Raw genomic sequence first — 26,945 nt, 5'->3', positions numbered from 1 at the left:
AAAAGGCTGAAAGTAGTTTATGACCAGTGAGATTGCTAAAAATGTGAGGAAACAAACCCAGAGAAATCTGTTGACACAACCTCCACTGAAGTCTGGCAGTGGATGTGGAAATGGGTTGAGCAGTTGGGTTGAGCACAAATGTTTCCTTGAACTGCTCCCTGCATTAATTGTGCCCATCTTTGCTTTTCACATCACTTCTGCTGCCTTTACAGTCTACAAACAGAGGCCAAAACAGTGTAATAGTGTGAGATCTGTCTTTATAATTATATCAACATCTCAAAATCAATTTCAGTCAGACTTTTTTTTTTTTTTTTTTTTTACATATTCAATAACAATAAAAGCAAAAAAAGAGAGAAAAAGATTATATCAGTATAAAACGATTATTTAAGCATTCTGTTACAAAGACATTGAAGATACTGTAGTTAGTCTTCATCAGACATGTAAACGTGAAATCTCTATCAGCACAAACAACCAAACATTCTTGAGAGAATTTCATAAAGCATTTAAGGCTCTGCTCAAGTTTAACAGGAGATCAATAGTACTGTGTGTTATTCATACCATTCTGATCTTACATGTTAGTCTGAAAGGAAAACTAACTTTAGATGGATGTCGATGTCATCTATATGTGATGTTTAATGCATTTTTTTTTTAGCAATTTTGTAATGAAATTTTTGGTGTACACACTTCCTCTTCAGTGAAATAAAGAGAAAATGTATTATAGACACAAGACCTGAACTTGCTTTAAGTCAAAGGCGGGTATATTAATTGAAATTTTGATCATGTACTTGTGCCAGGATCAGACTACACGACATGTAGTCAGGGTTATCAGGGTTTTCTGAATAACAGTGAACCTGGAACCATTCATCGTGGAGAGGATGATGTCACACTCACAGATAGGATTAATTTGGTATAATGTTCCTGACCAAAGGGTGATAGTTAAATGGTTTCAGGTTCACTGAAATTATTTTTTTTCCCTCTTTCTTGTCTCCATGTTTACACTTGAAGAACACTCTGTGCTCTTAGTAGTCAATGTCACAGAACATGTTGTAGAAGTTGTAAAAATAATAAAGGCAATACAATTCTGACACACGTTTTTTTGTTGGGATCTTGTGAGGTGTTCCAGATGCTACGTCAGTTGTCTTCCACTATGATACACTACAAAATGAAACACTGTCGTGCCCAAAACTCTTTTTCATTCCTATTGGGTCAGACCATTATTGGACTGATATCTTGTAGTCTGATCTCAGCTTTAGATGTATCTATGACTATAACCATGCCTCTTACTAAAACCAAGTCCTAAAGCTGCACAGCAATCTTTTGAAGCTACTGTCAGCAAAACAGTAAAAAGACAAGTTTTTGACAAAATAAATCTTAACTTATGCTCCACTTACTAGCTTTTCCCAGAACTTTCAACCAGATCTCAGTGTGAAAAACGATAGTTAGTGGACCTTGAGTGGCGATTGTTTTGTCAAACTACCATTCCCAAGATCAAGAGTGAACTTTCACACAGACAAGTCTCTTGACCATGCCACTAACTGAGAAAAAAACGGGGGAAAAAACGGTGGTCATGGCTAAAATGTTATTATATGGTTATGGGTTGGAAAAGATTATGTTCGGTCACATGTTTCCATGACATTGGTATTATTGATGCAATACATTGGTATCAGTAGCTGTGTCCCAATTCAGGGATGTCATCTGTCTGCATTTTAAAATGAATACATTAGGACTGTTAATTCTTCAAAAAATCTAGTTGGAACAAATGAGAACTAACAGATGATTCGTTGTAAATGATTTGAACCCAACCCACAAAGCCTAATCCCAAACTACACTGTAGAACTGACGTTCTGTTCATTTACTGTGGCAAGCTAAAAAGTAACTTCAGATTTTTTGTCCTGGTAACGTCACTCTAAGCCATCAGCATTTTTAAAAGGCAGCAAACAGCCTCACTTTCATCTACATTACATTACTTTGGAGCTTTTAGACTCCTGTAACAAGGAATTTGCACTCTTATTTTGTCAGTTGAGTGCAATTTCCTGATGGTAAAGCTGGAAAATTCCAACTAACGCAGTTGAAGAGGGCCACCTGAACGCATCTTTAGTTTTGATTTCTGTGAGGTGAGGGGCAAAAACTTATGATAACGCCACACCTTAGCATTCAGCATCCTTCCAAGGAGGCATCCCCAGAAATGGGACACAGCTGTTCTCCATCCACAATGGAGGGAAATATTTCAAAGTACCACTATGTCATCAAAACAGAGTACAGTTACTGTATCTATGAAAAATAATTCACCACAAAACAGAGTGGAGCCAGAAGAGCCTTCTTTTAACTTTTGTCAATGCACACAGAGGTGTGTAAACACTGATATCTGGATATTTGGATCACAGTGTTGGTTTTAGTGATGCACAATCATCACTAAAGTGGTGAGACTGGGATTAACCTCTGATGGAAAGAAAGAGAGACAAAAAGACAGAGTGTGCTTGTTTTGCACATGATGCATGTTTGCATAAGTAGACATTGGTTCAAAGTCTATATTTGGATGTGTTGGACAGACAACAGAGGGTGTGTATCATCCCCACACTTTAAGATGGGTCTTCCTCATCTCTCTGCTCGCTGGGCTCCACTCTCTGAGACAGGAGGAATGACTCCCACACAGCCAGGCACTGAAAGAGAAGACACATCATCATCATTATTATAATACAGGTTTTGGTGGTTTCCTTTAAAGTTCTCAGTATACTTTAGGTAAAGTGCTTGTTGGTTGTCTAACAGCATCCGAAAACCACTTTCCAATAACGTGACAGTGACAGCAAGAAAATCTGACAACCGCACCCACTACATAGCGATTGGCCAAGACTTTTGCCTTAAGCATGTTCTGATGACAACCTATTACATTTGAAGCATTTTGAGGCCTTTACACTAATCAAGGATCATTGTGGTTTAACAAGCAGCCAGTCTACAGTTTGGAGGTATTTAACATCAACAGCTATCTTAAGCTGGGCTCACACTTCTCTAATCTCAAACATGCTCACAGTACACTAAGATGTGAAAATAATGGAGTATCACACACTACAGGATATTATTAAGATTATCGTGCCAGAGGGACCAACACACCACCTCACGTGACCTTGTGATCTCACGTGATCTCACGGGGAAGCAGACGTAAACAAAAAATGGAGACCGAGGTGGTGCAACAACTTGCTTTGGTGATGTTAATAATGCAGTGAGAAGAAACAAAAGCAGGTGCACGAGTCTGGGTGAGGAAATGGTTGGGGAGATGCGGTCAACACGGGTTGTCAAGTCTTCAGAGAGAACTGGAAGTGAGATTTTAACTCTCAGTTTTAATATATGTCAACAGTAGCTAGTATGCTAGCTAACATTAGCCTCAAGGGCTACAATGTTTACCGTCAGCATCACCGTCTCCTTGTAGACTTGTCTCTCTCATTGGCTATTGTGGTCCCGCTCGGAAAGTAGTGATATAATCATCCAGATTTTAACTCCTAAATATCAAACATGTTTGAAATTATCGGGAGGGCCCTGATGACTCTGTGAGCAGGTTTGGAGGCTTAAGACTCTATCTGTAAACCCCTCACATTACCAGATAATCCGAGCCGAACATCGGTACCAACCACGGTGCCAGACCAGATTTCTCCTCCGATTGACAGGAGGGGTGAATAAGGGATAAATCGGCACAAAACTCCTGTAGTGTGAGCCCAGCCTTTGCCCCAGTGACTGCACACAGCACTCCAGAAGTCCTGTCCTCTGAATAAAACCAACTGATTCCAGAATGTAGGCTTACCAGTAGCTAGGTAGCAGCTAAGAAGACACAACGTGTAAATGAAACTTCGGAGTTACCAGACAGTACGTTCCTCCTCCTCTTTTGGCAGAGGCTCGCCATGCCATCCCATTTCCAGCCCCAGTACCGTCAAAATGTCAAAACTGACATCAACCCTCCATCCAATTCCTGGCAAGACAGCAAACAAGTTCACCCTCTATATTGTCAGTGTTATTGTAACACATGTAACATGTTACACATAACACGTTACTGAGTAACGCGTCGTGTTACTGAGTAACACGTTGTGTAACAGAGTAAGGCGTTATTACCCAACAGTTAGCTTCCCTAAAAGACACCTGACCCCTGAAAACAACAAAAGTTTAGGGTGTTAATTTTGTTTGAGTTTAGGGGATTCTCAAAAAACTGCTAAACTATCAACCATCATCTTATAGCATTTATAATGCTGCAATAAATAACAGCCTTTAAGAAAATAATTAAAATCAAATTCAACTTCAAAGTCCTGTCATCTGTAGTTTAAAATGTGTGGGACAGTGTAACTGACTACATCTTTTGTCAATAACACACATGACATGATTTGTTGCAGGGTGTTTTCTCTGTATCATGATTGTGGGCTGCTTTCATGTTGCATTGTTTTGTGCACCTATGAGTAAATTGTGTGTGGATTTTATGTCAGATAGATCGGTGATTAGCAGTGACCAGGTTGTGAACTGGTACTGGTCCATGCAGTGTTGGCTATTGGTCCACTTGGATGTTAAGAGACAAGAACGGACATCTTCTACCCACTCTTCCCCACCGCCACGTCCTGCCAGTGTGAGCAAAAGGTGAAAACCTTACTGTTCTTCCCGACCACACACCTCTGATCAGCCGCAAAAACAGAAACACCTTCTGCTATTCTGCAGTCAGACAGATTAATTGTCGAGAAACAGCCTCAAATTTCTCACCAAGAGGTGAATTATAATTCTCTTTGTATAAATATTTGATATAAGGCGCAAAACAGAGCCCTCCCGAATGCCAGTCTTAGAACAATGGTCTCTAAGACTCTCAACCTATTCACAGACTGAACTACACTTGTTACTGTCTATAGGAAACATTTACAATGTAACCTCATAGCTTGCAATGATTTTTCTTCCTTTGAAGTGCTCATGTTTACTTGGTGGCCCACTCCCAGTCATAATTGCTATTATTTAGCACCCCCCTAAACCAGCTGGCTCCTTCTTGTTGGAACTCCCTGAATTTTTATCCAGTCTTGTTTTAAATTATGATAGAATTGTTCTTTGTCATGATTTTAATAGTCATGTTGATGAGTCTTCTAATGCTCTTGCTGCTGATTTTTTAAATATCACTAACTTTTAACTTTCAACAACATGCGCCTGGCCAAACTCATTCCCGTGGCCACACTTTAGACCTAGCATTTAGTCTGAGAATACCATCTGTGGAAATCAGGAACATGTTTGTATCTAATGACCTATGCATTGTTTTTAAGTGTGAATTACAGGCCGCTAGTACTGTCTTATCCTACTCTAAGTACACACGTGCCCTTAATGAGCATAGTGCCTCAAAATTCTGTACACTGTTCAATTGGCAATGTGTTTCCCGATTCCTCCAACACCAACGATTTGGTTGATTCATTTAACTATCTGTGTTCTTCAACCTTCGATCTCATAGCTCCTCTGAAAAATAGACCAAACTCAAAGACTAGGAAACAGCCATGCTTAATTAGCAGTATTCAAAGCTGTAAAAGGAAATGCAGAAGAGCAGAACACAGATGGAAGAAATCAGGTCTCCAGATCAACTTTGTGGCTATGAAAGAGTTATTACTCCTTTATAATAGGATGGTGAAGGATGCAAGAAATGCCATTTCTCTGCAATTATTTCTGCCTATCAGCACAATCCCAGATTCCTATTTAAGATTGTGGATCAGTTAGTTAACCCAGCCTCTCCTTGTGCCTCTGCTGATTGTGAAAAGTTTATTTTGTACTTTGCTGGAAATGTTGAGTTAATAAGATCTGGTATTACCCCCAATCCTGCCTTTTTAGATGTGGATCATCATGTCTCTTATGAGAGTATCCTTCACCCCTCTGGACAAAATCCCAACTAGGTTCTTATTGGAAGTTACGGATTGTATTGTGCCCCATTTGCTAACTATTTTGTCTACTGGCTGCATCCCAGATCACTTTAAAACTGCTTGTGTCCAAGCAGTCCTAAAAAAACCTGGGCTTGATCCTACCCTCTTGGATAATTATCGTCCGATCTCCAAACTGCCTTTTATTTCCAAGGTTCTCGAAAAAAATGTTCCTAAGCAGCTTCTTGATGCTGTGGAAAACAACAGTACCTTTGAAAAGTTCCAATCTGGTTTTCGTCAGTGCCACACCACTGAGACAGCCCTTCTCGAAGTCACTAATGACCATTTAATGAATGCTGACACAGACGTGTTCAATTCTTGTGCTGCTGGAATTAAGTGCTGTCTTTGACACTACTGATCATTGAATTCTTCTACATAGACTGAGACACTGGGTGGGCATATCTGGCACTGCACTAGACTGGTTCCCATCTTATTTGTCCAATAGGAAATTCTGTGTTGCCATTAATAACTTCATGTCATCCTTTTCCCATATCAACTATGGTGTGCCTCAAGGTTCAATTCTGGGATCAATACTGTTCTCCTTATATATGCTCCCCTTGGGTGATGTCATCCACAGACATGGTATTTCTTTTCATTGTTATGCGGATGACACACAGTTGTACCTCCCTGTCAAGCCCACTGACCTTAGTACACGGAGTTCTCTGCAGGACTGCCTGTCTGACATAAAAAATTGGATGTCGATACATTTTCTACAGCTCAACCCATATAAAACAGAAATCCTTGTTATTGGGCCCCAACATATCACCATACTGCCATCTACTGATTACCTGTCACAATATATCAAGCCATTTAGCAATTTATGTTTTGAGCATCATTATCACTAAGCTTGTCCAATCATGCTTTTATCACCTCAGAAATATTGCAAAACTCCGAACTATTTAAAATTTTAGTGATGCAGAAACTGTTGTGCATGCTTTTATCTCCTTACGCCTTGATTTGTGTAACAGTCTGTTCACTTGTCTTAATCAAAAAACTTTGAAATGACAGCAGACTGTACAGAACCCAGCTGCTAGGCTTTTAACCAGGACCAAGATGTACGATCACATCACACCTGTTTTAGCCTCTTTACATTGGCTCCCTGTTTGTTTTAGGATTTTAAGATCTTATTGATTACTTTTAAGGCTCTTAATTATATTTTAGACCTTGTAATCCCTTATGAACCTTCTGTCTGTTCCTGAGTCCAGGATGAAAACTAAGGGGGACAGAGCTTTTGCCATCATTATTATTACATTATTATTACAGTACTAGTAAACGACTGGCCAACCAGTGAACACTGCATCATTTTACAAAACTTTAGCCAACTCTGATCAGGCGAAGAAAACAACTTGGTACATGTTCTTTTTAATTTCAAAAGACCTTACGTGTATACAATGTTGTGGACAATCATGGGTTTTCCTCGTACTATTGCTGTAGCAGAGAGGGTTATCTCCACTGCTGGTGACAGAACATTGGTAACAGCAAAGCACTCTTGACTCCAGAACATACAGAACAACTTCTGTTTCTACAAAAGAAATGAGACATTCCAGCCAGCAGTGGTGGTTAGTAAATGACACTTTCATTTTAGTATTCTCATACACACAGGACACTAACATGTTTGTAAATTATTGCAGTTCAATTTTGTTTCATATTGTAATGCATTGGACTGAGTCAATGGTTTGGCACAAAGTGCACTGGAGTAAGAGCCTGACAATAGTGCCCCATTTTTTATGTATTGAGTCCATTTTGAATGGAAAATAAAATTTCAATTGAATCATGACACCAAGAATCCAATCATGAGATTCCAGAGACTCCAACCCCTACCAACACTGATCTTTGTTGGCATGATTACCACAGTTAGCTATGGTGGTTGCTACTTGCTAGTCCTCCCTCAGAGCCACTAAAGCTTTGTTCCCTTTAGTCAAATTTGGATTTTCTTCTAGTAACTAGAGATGATATAGATATATACTATGGGATGGCCACCTCTGATCATATACCAATTATTATCTCTTTAAATGTTGAGAATATACCTGTGCTGGCCGTTACTGGTAATGATGCTCTGGAAGCTGGACTGGACAAATATAACTATGGAGGAGATTAACAGATATTCCACCGTAACTGACAACTTGCTAATTAATATTGAACTGCCTAGGGATGCATTGATGTATTTTAGTATGAACTATAAAAACCCTCATCATGTTATTGAACTTTGTGCCTTGTATGAAAATATTGTGACAGCTCTTAATGCCTCTAGTAAGTCGTTTTGTCAACACAACAACAGGGTGCATAACATTAAACCTGGATGTAATGATTTTGTGGCTGAGCAACATGCTTCAGCTAGAGACACTTTTAAACTCTGGTCAGAATAAGAAAGGCCTAGACAGGGTTCATTGCTTGAACATAAATTACAAAACATTCTCTCTAAAGTGCTGGAAAGAATCCTGCTAACAAGGTTGGAAATGTTTGCACTAACCACTGATACTTAGTTTGGGTTTAAAAGAAGACATTGGCACTGATATGTGTGTTTATGGTCTAAAGGAAATAGTTGCTAAATATGGAAATTAAATTCCACTGTATTTATGTGTTATATTGAAGCATCCAAGGTCTTGGACAGAATTAATCATAATAAATGGTTTCCGAAATTGTATATTGTAGAATACTGGTATGCCCTTCAGACACTATGGAACAATGTTGTATATGCCCCATTTCATGTAAATAATGGTACATTATTGTCAATTAGTAGTATACTGGTACTACTTCACAATCAATTTAAATAAACTGCATCATATTCATTATACTACAGGCCACTGATACTTACTGACTAATGTTGACTTTGTTCATATTTATTTGTTGTATGTTGTCTTGCATTTACTTGACATCACATTTTAGGTTTAAGATGAAAACAAGTTTTGTGTATTTACACAAAAATGACAATCATCATGGTTATTATTTACATCATAATAATTGTCTTTACTACTGTTCAACTTTTACGATTATGGTTCTCATCAGCACTATCAGATATAAAACAGTGTTCTGTCAGAGCTTTCCCAAATGTCTATCCCAGAACTTCTCTCCCCTTTCTCTTTTGATCTGTCTCTCTCTTCTTTCTTTCTGTAACTTCCTTGCCATATCATCAGTGAAGGCACATTATTGCAGCGACAGAAGCACTGAGAGAGTCCCATTGTGGATGTGTGTGTGTGTGTGTGTGTGTGTGTCACAGAAGACAAAGCAAATCACACTTTTATGGCGTAAAAGCAGTTATCTAGATAGCAGGAGAGGCAGGAAGCCATGCAACCGGAAAGTAAAAACGACAAGCACACACCAACAGGCACAGACACACTCAAAAGCCAGTCTGTGAACTTGGGTTCCACTCTGTCAGCACACATCAAGTGCAGTCAGTTTTTCCAAGGTAATAGAAGTTTGTTTAGAGGCAGCAATAAGTCAGAGCTTCGGCCCGTCAACTCTCCATTTAACAGTCAATTTCTCTCAATAGCACCCACAGCACCTCAGCAGCACTGTGGCCGTGCACGCTGGAGTTTTTGTCATTTTAGGAGACAGAAAAGTCATTGGTCAAGTTAAACCACAATGGGAGGAGCCAAAAGGTCCAGTGAAAAGAAGAGGAGTTGGGAGAGAAGGAAGCAAATGCTAAGCCTAGAGCTCATGCTAAAATATGAAAACTAACTTATAACACCTTATACCAACTTACCTAGAAATTAACATAACTTCTAGATCAAAAACAAAAGGTTCTCTAATGATTTCTTTTCAATTTATCTGTTTATATATCCCAGAATTGTATGTCTTGTCGCTAATAATAAATGTCTGCTGATGTGAAGAGAGTGTAGACATCCACATGTCACACACAGTCAGCCACTTCTTTTCACATGATAGTGACGGACTTCACAAAAAGGGTGAACATATGCAGAGGTACTCATGATATCCCAGATCCCACTTCCCTCCAACCAACCAGTAGGAGTCGCTGGTGCAACAGCAGGGCATGATCCCTCACCAGCTTCCCACCTAGTAGCAATTTCTCGGGGCATTGATGCCGGCGACATTGCTGCCAGGGGTTAAACAGTGGTTGGTGAGTGTTTCACAGCAGTTAATTTCTAATTAGTTCATTTCTCTCCTTAAGGAAGTTGCATTACGCTTGAAAACAGCAGCGGGGGGCACTGTTAACCATCTCACAGCAGATGAGGACAAGGTGCTGCCAGATAAAGCTGAATTATGATTCTCTGAAGATACACATGTAAATTTCTATGTGAACACGCACAAAGAAGGGTGTTTTGGGTCGCAGAGGCTCCAGAGGAGCTGACATGCACACCTCCCAAATCTCAACAATTGTTTTGAGGACCTGCGGATCAAGAAAGCTGATCGGTTGATTCACCTCTAGTCTGGAGTGGAACTTGTATAATGTTCAGGTTATACAAGTTGTAAACACAAGTATAAAAGAAACACCCAATTGAACGTATCCAAACGACCCCTATGCACGTTCACCTACGCAAAGCCCAGAGAAGCCCTCCCTCCAGGACACAAATCCGTCATGTTGCCTAGTGTGAGCCTGCTAAATATGTCTGAGTGATCAAACCCAAACCTTGTATGATTTGATCAAATCTCTCATAAAATTATACCCCACCCGCATATTAATGTCAAGTAGTGCTAGCAGCTAATATTTACACACAAATTAACAGCGCAGTGTAGCGGCCTCTGGTTGTGAATGCTGGTCTGAGGTCAGTACATCAGAGAACCGTGCTGACACTGAGCTGACAGAGAGCAGTAAGTGTGTCTGTTGTGTTAATGCTAATAAGTTTAATAATATATACACACAGTATATCATACTTCAAAACTACACCTACTCCTGCTTTAATGTAAATATTCAAGCTAACAGTGTGCCAGCGGTGTGCATTTAAGTAGTCATGCTCATTCGTGTAGCCTGATGAAGAGAGACAGAAAAGTAGAGACCAAATTATGCACACGGAAAAAAAGACAAACTACTTTGAGTACATGTTGACATGAGTGATATAATGTTTCCACCACAGATGGTCTTCCTCAGGTAAAAGTAAAGTAAACACACCTGTATTTAATAGACAATTAATGATGAAACGACACAGCATTTTTCTCCTAGTTAACCTAAATGAGTCATCTGATATTAGACATTTTCAGAAAGATTACAGACTGATTTGGCCACTTCACTAATCTTATTGTCTTCATGTGATTAGAAAGACCTGGATGTGGTGGGCTCACATCTGATCTGTGGCGGTCTGTGATGGGAACTGGGACTTGGGAATTATCAAAGTTTAAGGACATTAGAACATTTTGACACTCTTTATATTTACTTTTTGACATAACTGACACAGTCTATTATGGACATGCACATGATTTGTTGATTTATTTGCCAAATCATAATATAATATAGGAAACAACAAGCAAAGAATGTAATTAAAAAGAAAATCTTTACTTATTGGTGTACTTAATAGAGTTTAATATTAATGTAATATTTTGTGATATCACACTTGATAGATACTGACTGGGAATATTGTCCTGGTATTCATGTAGCAGATTATCTCATCAGGAGATTATGACTTGTCATTTCATCACAAATAAATACAGGTGTATGTTCACTTCTTTACCTTTACCTGAGGAAGACCATCTGTTAAAATAATTCAATATCAAATAAAAGTGTCCCAGTGTTTTTTTCTTTTTAAGTTACTTGCTACTTTTCAGTAAATACTGAAGTATTGAGTATTCTAACTCAAGTAGTTATTTTGATGACTAATTTTACTTGAGTACTTGTTTTTGCAAAGTAACACTACTTTTACTTGGGTACAGTTTTTGGCTACTCTACCCACCTCTGGAAATGTGTCACATTCAAACTGCCATTTCACTAGGACTTTAAAGGGATACAACAGTTTTATTTTTTGTAGCGCCAGCCATACTAAGTTTGTTATACTAAGATCGTACTCACCAAGTTAATGTCTGAGATCTGGGAACATGGTAACACATTGCTACACTGAAGTCTAACTGGGCAAGAATCATGAGCAGTCAAACGGGCTTGTTGCCCCTTTGGACCTGTAAGCAATAAAGCCACGTTCTGAGATCTCAGCATTTTGGCGTATACAATGTTACATAGCTATAGCTATGAGAAAAAAAAAAGAAGTTGTAGAAAGAAGTTGTAAGAAACCATAGTTTTTCTCTAGAAGATAATTCTGGTAGTCATAAAATTGTTCTCACCAAAGAAATTGCTGAGATATTATAAACAAACCTCCAGGTTAACCAAACTTATTTAGAAGAGAAAATGGAGGTTAATACCAAAATTATTATCCAACTGTTCGTTATAAATGTCCATCACAGTTTACAGACCCACTTCCTGCAAATTTGATGTACTGTAGTTACTATAGCTGTGTGCACAGTTTTTCTGTGCAATGACGGATTATTAGCAACATCATGGTTGCACTCACTTTGAGTTTGACCTCCAAATAACATGGTTTAGGTAATCTGGATAAACTGTTGGTTTGTTTCCAACCGGTCTCATCATCTGACTGCTCCTGATTCTTGTGCTGATGTCACTGTGTTTCCAGATCTCAGCAATTACTTTGATGAGTACATTATCATACCTGAAAGAAATGTTGAACACAACTATGTAAATAAGACCCAAGTTGTAATAAACTGGAATTATCCTTTAGGAGTGCTAAACAGACAGACGTATTAGTGATGAACAGTAGCATTTGGGATAGACCAATAATTCAGTTGAAAATATTGTAGTAACTGGCCTTGAAGCATTATATAAATAAATAAAACACTGGCAGAACTGGCATGTACTGTATAATACACAGGAACAGACACATTAACATACATGCACCTATTAATTAAAGACACACTAGCATGCGCACACACACTCACACACAGAACTTCATTCAGCTACATGTGCACACACACACGGTCATGCACGTACACACACAGAGACAACCCCGGGGCAAAAGCTCTAATTACAGATTTCATTACGAAAGCAGAGGCCTGATCGGTCAAAAGCTATCCTCCAGGCTCCACTGGTGATGAACAGGTAAACACAGAGAATCAGAACACATCAGCCTCTTGTCTAGATCCACACTCCCCTACTATAAATTAAGGCCTACCATGTACAGATGAGCTTTTTGTCCATTACAGCCTCACACTACTACAGCCACTACTATTATAAGTGTTCAGTATGCTTCAAACTACGCAGTACGATGTGTCGTCCAACCATGTCTAAAGTCAAAGTTTCTACCTGTTCTGCATGGCCACACTGGAAGGCGGAGTGAAAACCCTGCCACCATGACTGCGTCTTTATCGTCTTGATGCAATGAATCATTAGCCCCTTTTATACAGCCTGTTCAAGGTGGGAATGTTGCGGCGTTATTCCACCTCGCCATTCTGTACAAAAGGGACGAACACGGAATGGGGGGCATTGTTGTTCCGCCATTAAGCTGGCAGCGGAGGTAGTAACGGAGCCGAATCGACGTCTGTGTAAAATGGGGGAGCCTGCAGGACAGGACAAACTAGATGCCGACACTGGTTTCTGTAATCCGGGTAGGGGTGTAGTAAAACTTGATTTGCCCAGGTAGATTTCTCCTGGACACCCCTCCCCCCCAACAAAGTCAGGAAGCAGCATCTTCCATCTGCTCTGACAGAACTAACAAGAGACACAGCGTCTTCTAACGCTAATGCAGTTAAAATAAGTAAGCCATGCTTCCAAAATAAGGTTGGGATAAGGGAGAAATCTGATTACTGACAAGCTGCATGTATACACGGCTTGTAACCTGGAACCAGGTTACTATGGTGCATGTAAACACGTTCTCTGATAACCTGCATACCCTGGTTTCTCGGAGTAACCCGGTTACTTAAGTGCATGTGTTTTGGTTAGAAACACTCAATATAAACAAACAAACTCCTTTAAGATCACATGTTCCATAAACCCTTCCCATCTGCCTTATCCATCCCTGCTGTTGTTCTGCATTTGTTAGTTTTAAGGACAAATAGTATCAGAGCCAATCAACTACCACATTAAAGTAATGAAAATCTGAAAAACATAATTTAGTTTGTAAGATAGTTTAATTATGACCTTATCAGAAAAAAATGTTCAATGGATTTGGCAGGATTCATTTTCACTTGCCAGAGACGACCAATACATTCAGCCATGATTGTGTAATTGTTGCATTGGGGAAATTTCCATCTCACACGCCCACAATTATGAGAGATACTTCAATATACTGGCACAGCTGTTGGCACCTTCGGCCCAAAAGCACTAGCACTGCCCTTCAACAGCTAGTTCAATCCTATGAAGACAGTAAAAATAATCTCAAATATAAGAAATATCCATATATTTATATCAGTTCCATTTTCCAGCAGAGTCCCTGTTGCTATGAAGTAACCATGGCAATGCTGACAAGGTTCTGCCTTTGCCATCGATGGTGAAGGCAGAACTCTGCATGTGAATGCAGGATTTGGGGAACACAAGCTTCATCATGTATGCTAACAGCTGATAACTTTAAATTTGGTTGCATGTGCCACCACTCACTTAATAAATGTAAAAAAGGTTTGAATCAGTGCTGGGGTTTACAGCAAGTTCTTCTGTCTCTAAATAATTACATACTTAACTAATTCATGTGTATTATACTTTTTGTCTGTGATGGTTTATCTGGGCTTATGTTTGAATCTGATGCATGAAAACAAGCATGGTGTCAAGTGTGTTCTTCCACTGTCCTGGTTCTGTTTTGAACTTTGACTTTATTCGTACTATCAAGCAACATGAGCCAGAACCTGACAAGCTAAGCCCACACGTGGATAAATGGACATTTATGAAATAAAATAAATCAATCATTAATACCAGCTTTATGCTTTCAATAAATGTAAACTTTAAACTGAGTAGGTTGAACATTTGGGTTGAATATTTCATGATTAATGATGGACTGTCACTTCTTTCCTGTCTCACTATAAAACAACGTGCAGACTATGCAAGAGGAACAACTGCGATGAACACTGCCTGTAGACGTGCTAATGGAATTGCAAATATTGGCGCATCCTCATTCTGCTACGCCCACACACAGCAATCTGATTACAGCATGGTTTAGACCTAATAGCACGTGTATTTCTACCAGCCAGTGTATACTGATACATTACAGCAGCAGAGGGTTATTATTCATGATATTACAGATAAAAGTTCTCAAACAGTGAGCAGGAGGTTTGTCACATCCATACATGAAGTGAAGGTAATCACCTCTCCAGTATGTAGTGTACTGCTAAATTAGTCTCTTCTCCATGTTTGATGACAGAATTAACATCTACTGTAGTAGTCCATCAGTGATGAACGTTTCTGTAGTATCATCAAGGTAATCTTGCAAATTATCTAATGCCTTAAGTGTCAGAAGAGCAACAAACACAAAAATCAGGATTGATGCATAAGGATTCAGCACTGTCCTATCTGCTAGCACTGATGTGTGTGAATGCTCCCAAAAACACAACAGAAAAGCTGCAATTTCCTAAAATTTACTCCCCAGATTGATATATACCAGCTACCGAGCAATTAAGGACTAACATTTTTGTAAATAGTGAAATGAGAAGATGGATGCCACTATCACGTTTGTGTGCTACGTCTGGGGCTGGATTTAGAAGACATTTAGCTTAGCATAAAGCCTGGAAGCAGGGGAAAACAGCTAGCCTGAACGAGCACTGTCTGTCAATCACTTTTGTATTCTTTATTCTCTCACAGTTATACTGTATGTCAATCTAATAATTAATCAATAATATGATAATTTTCGTTAAGTTCTTTGTTTTCTTTGTTTTGTAATTTTTATTATCCATTATTGTGTCAATTATACTTTTGGTCTACAAAAATCACAGAAAATATTGAAAAACTTCCATCCAGACGTCTTCAGATGTCTTGTTTTATCTAATCAACAAGCTGAAACCATCAAATGTTTGGCATTTTTGCTTAATAAAAAACTTTTTTGAGTCCGGGTTCAGTGGCAGTAGGCTGAGCAAGGTAGCTCAGACATCCCCAGGATGGCTACCTTATGCCTTATAACGTATGCCCTGCCCCACCTCAACTGGCATCTTTAAACATCCAGGACCAGCGGTTCTACTGATGGCAACACACATCCACCTGTTGATATGTGCCACCTGTTGATTTGCTATTGCTATCTTGTGAACAAGTATCAATCTATAATCACATCCTTATTGGGTGAACAGTGTTGGAGATGCAGCAGTTTTTTCTACAGTTCCATAATTTTAGAATAATACAGCAATACAATTAAGATAACAAGATAATTAAGGTATTTTTTTGTTGGAGAAAAAGGGGAATGATATGGACTAGCCAAGTCGGTCACCTAACCACAAACCTCAAAGTCATTTGAGCATGAAAGTTCATTCTTGACCTTAGGGAACAGTTTGTCCATCAAAAAGTTCAAAGGCCCACTTTCTAGCTTTCTAGCTTCCAACCCCTTCTTCACAGTCTTCATCCTGGAGGTGGTTCAAGTGTCATCAAGTAAACTAAGTGTGGAACTTCGGTTACATAATAACAAGTGTTTGAATATGAAGGGATATGGTAATTCCTGTTTACCGTCTAGGGTACACCAGCAGAGATCTTAAGGTGTTGAATAGTTTGTGGTAAGAGCCTGACTACTTGTGACCTGAAGACTCTCACTAAATGTTACACCAGTCCAGCCACGTAAGGGCGTCCCACTGGGTGGTCCCTGTTGAGTTAGCAGTGTCTGTCCTGGTCTTAAGCCAGTGTGGTATTCACATCATCCACTCCGTGTACCTGTTGGCAATAAATGCCCCTGGACCTGCAGCACTTCCCTGTCTCTATCCTCCTCCTCTCTGACAAGATGCTTTGTGCAGGAGGCTCCTCACCATTGATTGGTGTAAGTGGAGGTTAGAGTTCTCATTAGTCTGTGTGAGTGGGTTTACTATACTTTAGGCGCCCTTCAGCCCTCACATGAACACAGGTGTCGAGGGATGGCAGCTCACCATCCTCTTCCTGTTCACTAGTGAACTTGAAGTGTGGGTGGATGTTATTAATGTTTTGGGTGAAGCTGTTGATTCTGCAGCAATGAAGTCTTACATGTACTTGTACCAGATATCAGGTGGGGTAGAAGCCATTGTCAGGGCGATGTTCCATGTACAAGTTAGCTACAATGGGGGAGACGGGTGACCCCATGGCTGTTATTATTTCATTTCATATCTAATGTGCTGTGGTTACAGAGCCAAAGCAACAACAACAACAACAACAAAAAAGGTCATGTAAGGTAATGATAAGTTTGTCCTGCCATCGACTTCACACCTGTCCTCCCCTGCCTGCTCCTCTGTCACTCTGTGTTAATGGTGCATGCGTATCATATGGGAATAACTGTCAGAAGGACTTGGATGTTAAATGGATGACTTGCTGGTGTTCAAGCATTGAAAAAGGTCTAAATCCCTCAAGAAAAACATTTTCATTATCCAGTAATGTCTTGATTATTTTGTTGATTAATCTAAATCCCTCATAAATAGAAAATGCATTTTCATTATCCAGTAATGTCAGTTGACATTGGCCGTCAGTTTTCATACTTGAAACGCATATGCACTTGTTTGAGTTCAATGCTTATTTCTATATTCAAACCCTCTTACTTCCCATCTTATTTCTTCCTCTTGCTCATTTTAACTTTGAATCTATTTCTTCCTCTTAGGTCTTCCCGACCCTCCCCAACACTCCTAACCCATTCTGCCTTCTTTATGATATTTATGTCTCCTTCTTTCCTCACATTGCTCTTTTCCTCGATCTCCCCATCAATCCTCCCCCTTCTATTTCCCAGTCTTCCCCTACAACCCATCTAGGTGGTATAAAACCCTCCCAGGTGCAGGTGTCTTATTAGATTCTTATAGGCCATCTCTCTGTGCGCCACTCCAATAAATCATTCACAGACCCAAGGCTACACTAGCCCACATCTCCAGCTGAATAACAATGTTAGCACATAGTAAAGAGTGATCTCATCCTTTGAGACAATGTCAGGAGAATAGAAGAGTTCAATGCATTTTAAATTAATTGCAATTGGTTTGCTGTGTTCCGTTCAACTCAAGAGTCTTGCCAAATGAGTCACTGAGATGAAATCAATTTGATGTGGCTATCACTATGGAAAGAAAGGTGGTAATTGAGATGTGGCTGAGAAAATATTAACCATGCTTCTTGGTAAATAGACATCATATTCCTCAGCTCACTACTTATTTCTTAGGTTATAGGAAGGCAGCCTGTTGCTGTATACCTTAGGCCAGGGGTTTTCAAAGTCCGACACTGTGGGCCCCTCCTCAAACAAAACAAAGAAAATTGCTCCATCTAACTAAAAAGGAAGGAGTCTGTCAGTCTGTCTGTCTGTATGTATGTATGTATGAGAAAGATTGGAAACCTGTCCAGGCAGACCTGTCCCCAATCCCAACAAGTGTGAGCATCCCATGACCCTGAAAAAGCAAGTATAGATTTCAGCATCAATGTGATTAATGAATTTTTGATTTGTCAGGTATTCAATTCACTGGATTAGCCAACAACAATGACAATTTTATGTATTTTATCTAAAAACATTTTCTCAATTGAATATCCAGCAAATGTACAACATTATGATATACTGTATAACAATAATGGGATACAGTTGATACAAATCAATAATTGAAATTGCAGCTTTTCACACGCAAAACTTCTGAATAGATTTGGGAACACCAGGTATTATCCAGATGGAATAAATTCTCAGAGGAACGACAAGTGTGCCAAAAACTAGCAGGTATTTGGGGCTGTAATTAATACTGGGGGGAAGGGGGCAGAAATCATACGCACACATGTGCTCTGGACAGGATTTAAATCACTGAATATGCAATATTAAAACCATCCTACCAACCATACAGAACTAAATCCTGTCCAAATAGGGCTTGCAATTTGATCTCAGTGACAAGATGTTCTTACAAAAGATGAGGCAAAATAGTATTGATTTTAGGTTATTCACAATCAAATTATACCACAGTAAGGGATTCTCTCACTGGAAACAGCCAACCTCCCATCAAAGAAAAGCATATTTAATGCCTTAATCTGGTATAACCCTGCATTGGACAAGGTATGGAATCATACTCCATGTAATGATTTTATGCTTTACCGGAATATTTTGCATTGCACCAAGAGATCAGTGCTATTTTAGCACTGCCCTGACTTGCACACATTCACACCAGAGACATGCCCAGTAGAACCACCAGGCCCACTGGACTAAATCTGACAGTTTAAGAGTCACAGGTCTGCTTTTCTTTCCTTGAGCCTACCCTCAGGTCAATCTCATATCAGTGAGGTATGTGCCAGTGTTATTGAGTGTTTTCATACATTCATGTAATGTCAACTCACCAAAAAACTTAAGATTTAAGTCTAACTTAAGTCACCCTTGTGCTGTTAACTGTAGCTTACAAACCAAGGACAGACAACATTTTGTTAGCAGTGGTGTTGAAGAATAACCCTTGTTCATACAGTCAGACTCAAAGTTACAAGTTTACTCTCGTCTCCCACAAGCCTGAAGCTTCCAGACGTGTTTGTGTTGACATGACAAAGTACTTTATTTCCTGAGCGATGCTTTTCCCATGCATGGTTTTTCTTATTCAAGTCCTGGTCGCTTGAAGTTCTATTCATATAAAATGGGGAAGCAGTTGATTAACATCCATTTTGTTTGAATTACTTTTAGTTGACATAGTTGAGTGGAGTAGAAAACAGCTGTGCTGTGTAATTGGTTGTCTCCAATTTGGTGCTCCCCCACATCAAAAGGACATTTGCATAAAGTTAAATTATCACCTATACACAAATTATTGTAATGGAGTTTCTGTCTTTTCCCAGTGACAGAGCAGCTCTTTTGGAGAGGCCACTGCTGCTTAATAAATGTAGAGAACATATTGCTAACAAGACAAGTGAGTGTCTGAGCTTTGTCAAGTTAATGTACTGACTTGGCAGTAAAGACATCTAATAATCTAAGTCATGGAACATTCATTGCATACATTGCAGAGCACGACTGACCTAATCCAGCAGTGGATGTGTCATTCCCGCTTTTTCCCACATCACCTGTAACGTCAATAATGTAGTCAGCAAATTATATACCAACTCTTGGGAAGTAACACTAAGTTACTACTGTCGGTAGTAAGCTAATTCACCATGCATGCTAATATTTTAGCAGATAAACAAGCTGCATTTTTAAAATATTTTTGCTGTTGTGTTTTTGGTTTTGGAAATGCAAAAAACATTTCATGACCCTCCAAACTCTCTGGGCTTAAATACTAGACCCCAGACAGTTCAGATTGGCGGTCACACCTCCTCCATCCTAGGGCTCAACACCGGAGCCCCCCAGGGCTGTCTGCTCAGCCCCCTCCTGTTCACGGTGTACACACACGACTGCAATCCCCAACAGGGACAGAACTCTGTTGTGTTGACTCTGTTTGTGGATGGATTACAAACAACAATGAGAATTCATATCGGGAGGAAATCAACAATCTTGCAGAGTGGCGCACAGAATAGAACCTACTGCTCAACGTCAGCAAAACCAAGGAGCTGATTGTTGACAAACACCCATGTCTACATCAGTGGAGCTGAGGAACGAAAAAATGCATATATGATATCAAAGTTGAGCATCTCATTAAGCATCCACAAAAATCTGACTTAAAATAAACATTCATAATTACTAGAATACCTAGATCAAAAACAGTTCATTTAGCTCTTTACACTATTTCTCAAGGCGTGGCAGATCACATTTTGAATGACCTCTCCCTCAGTATGATTGACATCTCTCTGGCTCCGCCTATATCAACAGTCACTCACAGCAATGGTGCAAGCGATAATCAGCACAGTCCAGCCGTACATGTTTGTGCCGTCTGATTCGGAATCAGATCAAGCCCTGCCATTTTTTCATTTCACTTGGTCACTGAAAGGTGAGTTACAAAATGCTTTGCTATCCATATTACTCCTGAGTAGAATAGTTAGCAAACACATGCAAGTTAGCTAAGATGCCCCTACAGTATTTGTTCTGAATGAATGAATGAATGAATGCAAAATGATGGCTCTGTAGCATTAGCTAGTGTCATACAATGACCGACAATAGATGCTCTGTGGCCAGCACTAAACCCCTGCAGCCGAAAATAGACAACCGCGGCAGACACTCAACATCCACGGCCACCAATAATCACCCGCGCACAACGCTCATGTCGGGTGTGAATATCCGAATGGCTGCTTGTGACCATCAAATATAGGCAATATATGGTTAGCTAGCTAATTGCAAAAGGCTAAGTAGAGACGTGTTAGCTCAGACTCAAAGAGGCAGATTGAGTGGGAGCCGAGAGGTTTTGTTGCAACTGTTTATGTGGGAAAACTGACTGATTTTTTATGATTGGTTCGCGGAATTAATTGCGGTATTACCGTAATAAATATCAGGTAATAACCAGACTGAATTCAAACCCAATAACAGGAACGTTTACAAAAGCTTAAATGACAATATTTTGAATTTAGATGCTTAATATTATGTACATAAGACCATAAATTACATAGTTAGAAGGCTATTGTGGATTTGGGTTTCTAGTGGCTTTAAGAAGGCAAAATTATCTTGCCAAGTTCTTGTTAACTTTTACAGAGGAGGAATAGAAAGCATTCTCAGATTTTTTTTCAGAAATTAAATGAATGATTCTAAATGTATGTATGGTCAACTCATAAATATGCAGAAAGCAGTCTCATTTGTCTATATTGTTGTGTATGTCCATGGCTGTATCCATAGATCAGGCACAATCAATGTTTTAAAGCTTGGTTTCTAATAAATAGTTTCAATGGCTGTATTAGAAATGCTTTCACATTCAGAAGCCAAGTGCCCTTTGACTGCTTCTATATACACATTTCTACATTGCACACACACCAGTACTCATTTTTTGTATTGCATTTGCTTGCCGGGGGCCGCTGTGCTGTGTGATGAGTGTTTTTGTTAGAGCTGCTGTAGGGAAAGGCCAGGAGATACAGCCTGCCCCTGCAGAGAGAGACACTGGAGAGAAAACCCAAATATGAGAGCAGGACACACACACACACACACACACACTATTATTACACTCACTGTTAAAAAAGAAAAGTCTACCCAAATGCCATGGTCTTCTGATGTGAGCAAAAAAGGCTGACTGACAAAGAATTCTGCTTTTTAAAAATACCAACTAATATTTATTTTGGCCTCTCACAATATCAAGAAGATATAAAACATCTTCATTTTACATGACATGGCCAAAAGGACATGAACACTCAAACAAAGTATGTGGATATCTGAACATTTCAGCCATATATTAATTTCTAACAAGTCATCCCAAAACCATGGGCATTAATGTGCTGCTCTTCTGGTTTCAGGGTTTCCATCAGATTTTGGAACCCGGCTGCAGGGATTTGCTCCCATTCAGCCACAAGAGCATTAGTGAGGTCCAACACTGATGTTGGCTAATAAAGTTCATCCCAAATGTGTTGGATGGGTTTGAGGTCAGGGATTTGTGCAGGCCAGTCAACGTTTTCTACACCAAACTGAGAAAACCATTTCATTATGGAAGCACACTGTTATCACTGTATGCTGGAGCATTAAGATGTCCCTTCATTGGACAAAGACCTAGACCAAACTGGAAAAAACAGACCTGACGTTTGCCATTTCAGATTCACAAATTCAAATAGAAAATTCAAGTGTGCAAGATTTCCAGTTGCTCAAACGTCTCTTTGTTGGATCACATGATTGACAGAATGTAACCTGATTGGACAGAGGTCTGGCTGCTTAGTGATAGCTTATACTAGGTAGGTCGGACGTTCAAGTTTGAAGTAGAGCTGAAACAATTAGTTGATTTATCAAGCCAGTAAGTTTTTAAGCAAAATTGCCCAAACATTCACGTCTCAAATGTCAGTATTTGCTTGTATTCTTGGTCTTATATGATAGCAAACTGAATATCTTTTGGGTTTTGGACCATTTTTTCGAACAAAAGAAGACATTTAAATGTCACTTTGGGCTCTGGGAAATTGGGATGGACATTTATCACTATTTTCAGACATTTTATAGACCAAACAATTTAACAATTTATCAAGAAAATTATTGACATACTAATCGATAATCAAGTTATTAAATCGTTAGTTGCAGCCCCAGTCTGAATTTCACCATTCCAGTTTGAGTAACTTGATTTTTTAACATCAGAACCGCCAACGGGTCAAATTTACCCACTGCTGTTTTTCGATTGTATGTAAATTAGTTTCAATAAAATATTCAAGTCCCCCAGTCTTTGACTTGTCCCCCAGTGTGTTATGTAGCACCCCCTATTGTTAAAAACTATAAAGATAAAGCCAAATATAAAAACTGGGCATTTATACCTCTAGGCGCCAGCGGGTAAAATTTACCCCAATAGAGAACGCAGTCATTTTCGCACTCTTAATTTCGCAAGTTTAGATAAACATTCTGTGTTGTTATTGGCAATGCCTTTTGTCTACTACGATGTGTGACAGAGTTGCGTCAGATCATTGGCTAACCTTCAATTTGGATAAGAGAAAGAGAGTTATGAATGCAAAACAGAGACTACACTTGCTCAGTGCATTGAGTGAAGGAGAGTCTGATGGTGGGGAGGTTTCAGGACTGAGCGATGTGTCCTGGGTTGATTCTGCATCTGACAGCGATCCAGAGCCTCCGCGAAAAGTGAGGACGTCCCATCCTCCGGTTGAAGATGTGTCAAGGCCTAGGCCTACTACAGCACATGCAGAAGGTAGGCATGCATCAACGTTGCATGTGCATTCATGTTCATTAGCCAATATAGCAAGGCTATATAAATTGGTTAAATCATCATCAAAAGTAATGGTGTAGTGAATAGCTTATTTATTTTTAAATAGGCTTTTTTTTCCGAAATAATCACAAAATCAATGCATTCTAATAGTGGAAATATATTTTAGGTTTACAGCAGGCATGGCAGTTCTGGTGTAAAACCAACTTGAACTCTTAGATCTGGAAATGACCAACTTAATTTGCTTGAATATAGTTATTTGAATATTAGACATTTGAATTTTCTTTATTTGTGAAACCTAAAAAAAAAAAAAAGGTTATAAATGGCACAACTTAAAATTACTCTCTTGAAGTTCAATTTCATTCAAAGAGAGCAATTTAAGGCACTTAAATTCAGATAGATCATTTTCAAAGTAAAATATTTCGGCAATATTTGGCATTTAAATTTCAACATGAAGTATTCAGTAGTGATCAACTTTCACAATTAAAGGGTGTCTGGTCTGTCTATTACACCCATTTATTTCCTGTATTCAGTTGCTGAAAACTCAAATCCTTTCCGCCTTTCTTTACTTCCACAGATGCCAACCATCTACCTATGACAAGCAGAAGCTATAACTGCTGCAGTCTGTTGAGGAAAACTTTCCTCCACAAGCCCACTTCAACAGCCATGAAGCAGATGTTCAAATCTACTGATTAACCAGGAAACAGGACACATGTCTAATGAGTGTTTTTGATAGTCACCAGACTTTAAAAGGCCTTTAACTGTTGGAGAAGCAACAACACCTTCCACAGGAAATATAAGAGCTGACAACCCCTCTCAGGCCACTTGTTTGAGGAGAAATAAATCTAAAGCGCTGCTACCCTCTGCTGGCAGAGCTCCAGCTTCCAGGACAAATATACATCCAAAGCAAATGGAAGTATATCTTTATCCTAACAGCATGCTTCGACTCCAGCATGACTAACACAACCTATGAAAGAGAGAACATAACAGCTTCATCATCTTATTCTCCTCCTGCTGTAATGCTCTCTCATTCTAACCAGCTCCATTGTTCTTTTTCAATGACTAATTCCCTGCTGTCTCTGCTGGGCTGTCTGTCTGTTAATCTGGATATAGGATTGTCTCTTCGACATTGCAACTTGCACTTCTCTCACTCACAGTTTCTCCTTTTTTGCTGTTTCACTCTCCTACTCTCCTTCATCATCATCTCCATCCTCTTCTCTCAGGTTAAATTCTCTCTCTCTCTTTGAGATCAATCTGAAAAGACATGAAACTAGCTAGGCTTTTGGTACCAATATTTTGTGCTGATTCTCAAAATTACTGGCAGTCAATGGGTGAAAAAGTATCTGTAAAAGGACTTGGCTTAATTAGTCATTATGACCAATGCAAATGACTAATGAGACATTTTAGATGAACCATTCAGTTGAAAGATTAACTGTAAAACAGTCAACATTTGGTGGAAACAGATGCTAAATTCATGGCGGTGTGTTTTCACTCTGGTCTTAATGGAATCTCCCATTTGAGCTGGATTATAAATATCAAAAATAGCATAATCACTTCAAAGTATTACATGATATGATAAATAAAACATTTGAAAATAAGTCCAAGTACAACACTAATGACAGAGAAATATAACTTTAAGAATTTGACAAAAAACTTTAACTCAAGTTTAGCAGCTTATTCTGGGACTTTCCATCTCATGTTCTCAAGTGTCCTCAGTTGTCATGGAGATGGCTCACGTGTCATAACAAGACCAAAGTTCCATACTTAGTCAGTTTAAATAACAGGTGGTCGTATATGTCTCTGTTCAAACATGATGTTTGGCGTTGGATGTGAACTTCAAGGGACCAACGTTCCACACTTAAGTCACGTGAAGACAAGCGATACATCTCCATTACAGCTGAGCAAACTTCACCTGCGATAGTTTCAGCATCTGGTCTATTTTTCCTGTGTGACTCTGGCAAGCAAACACACTGATAATCTTTTATAAACATTATTCATTTATATTATATATGATATAAATGATCTGATTCTGATAAATAATACCGCATGCTTGCCAACCCTTTTGATTTCTCTGCCCCTCTCCCCGCTGTTTTCCTGGAGTGATTTTCAACCCCCCCCCCCATGATGAAATATCAAGATCTGCCCATCCACTATATTTATTAGAAATAGTATCACTGCTGTTTGTGATTGTGTTTTTTAAATTCCGGATTTATTCCACATATTTGTCAGTCGTCTCTAAACAGAGAGCGAGTGAGACGAGCAGATCATCACACAAGGCGATCCGTTTAACTTAATTGTTGCAGAAGAAGCGACGCCCCACAGAAACACATAAAAAAAGCTTTAAGTTATAAACTCATGAGGTTATTATAAAGATCAGCTCTTTTTTGTGATTAGAAAAGAGCAGAGGAGTAGAATCGCCTGTTGACCAGCACGGAGAAATGCGCTTCTGATGTGAACAGCCAGGCTTCTGCTCTGAGGAGAAATGACCTAATGTGGCGATACGCGGCGCTGCCACCTCCTGTGTGTCCCTGGAGTAAGAGATGTGGTTGAAAGCTCTGGAAAAGTGGTAGCTAGTAAGTGGACTTCAAATCAAGAATAAGCTTTTACAATCTACTCTGACATGACAAATTACATAAAAGAATATTAAGTTACTGAATCCTATAGGGATATTATTATAGGAATATAATAATGTGGCGACACCCTTTGAATTTTACATCTGTAGTTATTGGCTGCTGGATTTGGTGGGTGAGCTGACTCCGTTGCTACAGTGAAAAGAGATGAAGCGGTGAACAGCTGGAGGCGATTGCCCATGTGAAAGGAGCCATTACAGACAAGTGAAGTTGCCAACTCACCCGCTGCTGCTGTCACATTCTGCCTCTGTCCCTCCCTCCAGCCAATTTCCTACTTCCTCAAACCCATTCATTGCCATTCTCTTCCTGTCGGCCAGATGCCCTCTAACTTCTCCTGTCCCGGTCACCTCACTCTCACATCCAGCCACCACCTCTTCACCTGTTCCCACTTTTCGTCATCAACCCTGCAGTTGCCTGACCTTCCCCGACCACTCACTCACCTGCTTCCCACTTCCCCTAATCAGCCCGGTAGTACATATACCGGGTCATTTCCACTAGTACTCTGCCAGACTGTCAAAGTTGCCATGTGCTTTGTACCTTTTCTTTCAAGCCACAAGAACCTGAACTTTATCCTGACTCCAATCCTGTACCTGCCTGTCTGCCTGCCTACCTGTAAGCC

The 26,945-nt window shown here is 39.5% G+C and overlaps 1 protein-coding gene across 1 annotated transcript in view; it reads right to left on the bottom strand.

The window, feature by feature from the left end:
• Positions 1-240: 240 nt before the first annotated feature.
• snx7 (sorting nexin 7) overlaps positions 241-26,945 on the bottom strand; it is a 77,590-nt gene continuing 50,885 nt past the window's right edge. The window contains exon 9 of the mRNA XM_044176706.1: positions 241-2,660. Within this exon, the coding sequence (XP_044032641.1) occupies positions 2,580-2,660 (81 nt within the window). The 3' untranslated portion in view covers positions 241-2,579. The remainder of the gene's footprint in view (positions 2,661-26,945) is intronic.

The sequence above is a fragment of the Siniperca chuatsi genome, linkage group LG19 (genome assembly GCF_020085105.1).
Source record: "Siniperca chuatsi isolate FFG_IHB_CAS linkage group LG19, ASM2008510v1, whole genome shotgun sequence".
NCBI classification, from domain to species: Eukaryota; Metazoa; Chordata; class Actinopteri; order Centrarchiformes; family Sinipercidae; genus Siniperca; species Siniperca chuatsi.
Note: the sequence above shows the minus strand (reverse complement) of the source record. Positions and strands in the feature narration are given on the sequence as shown.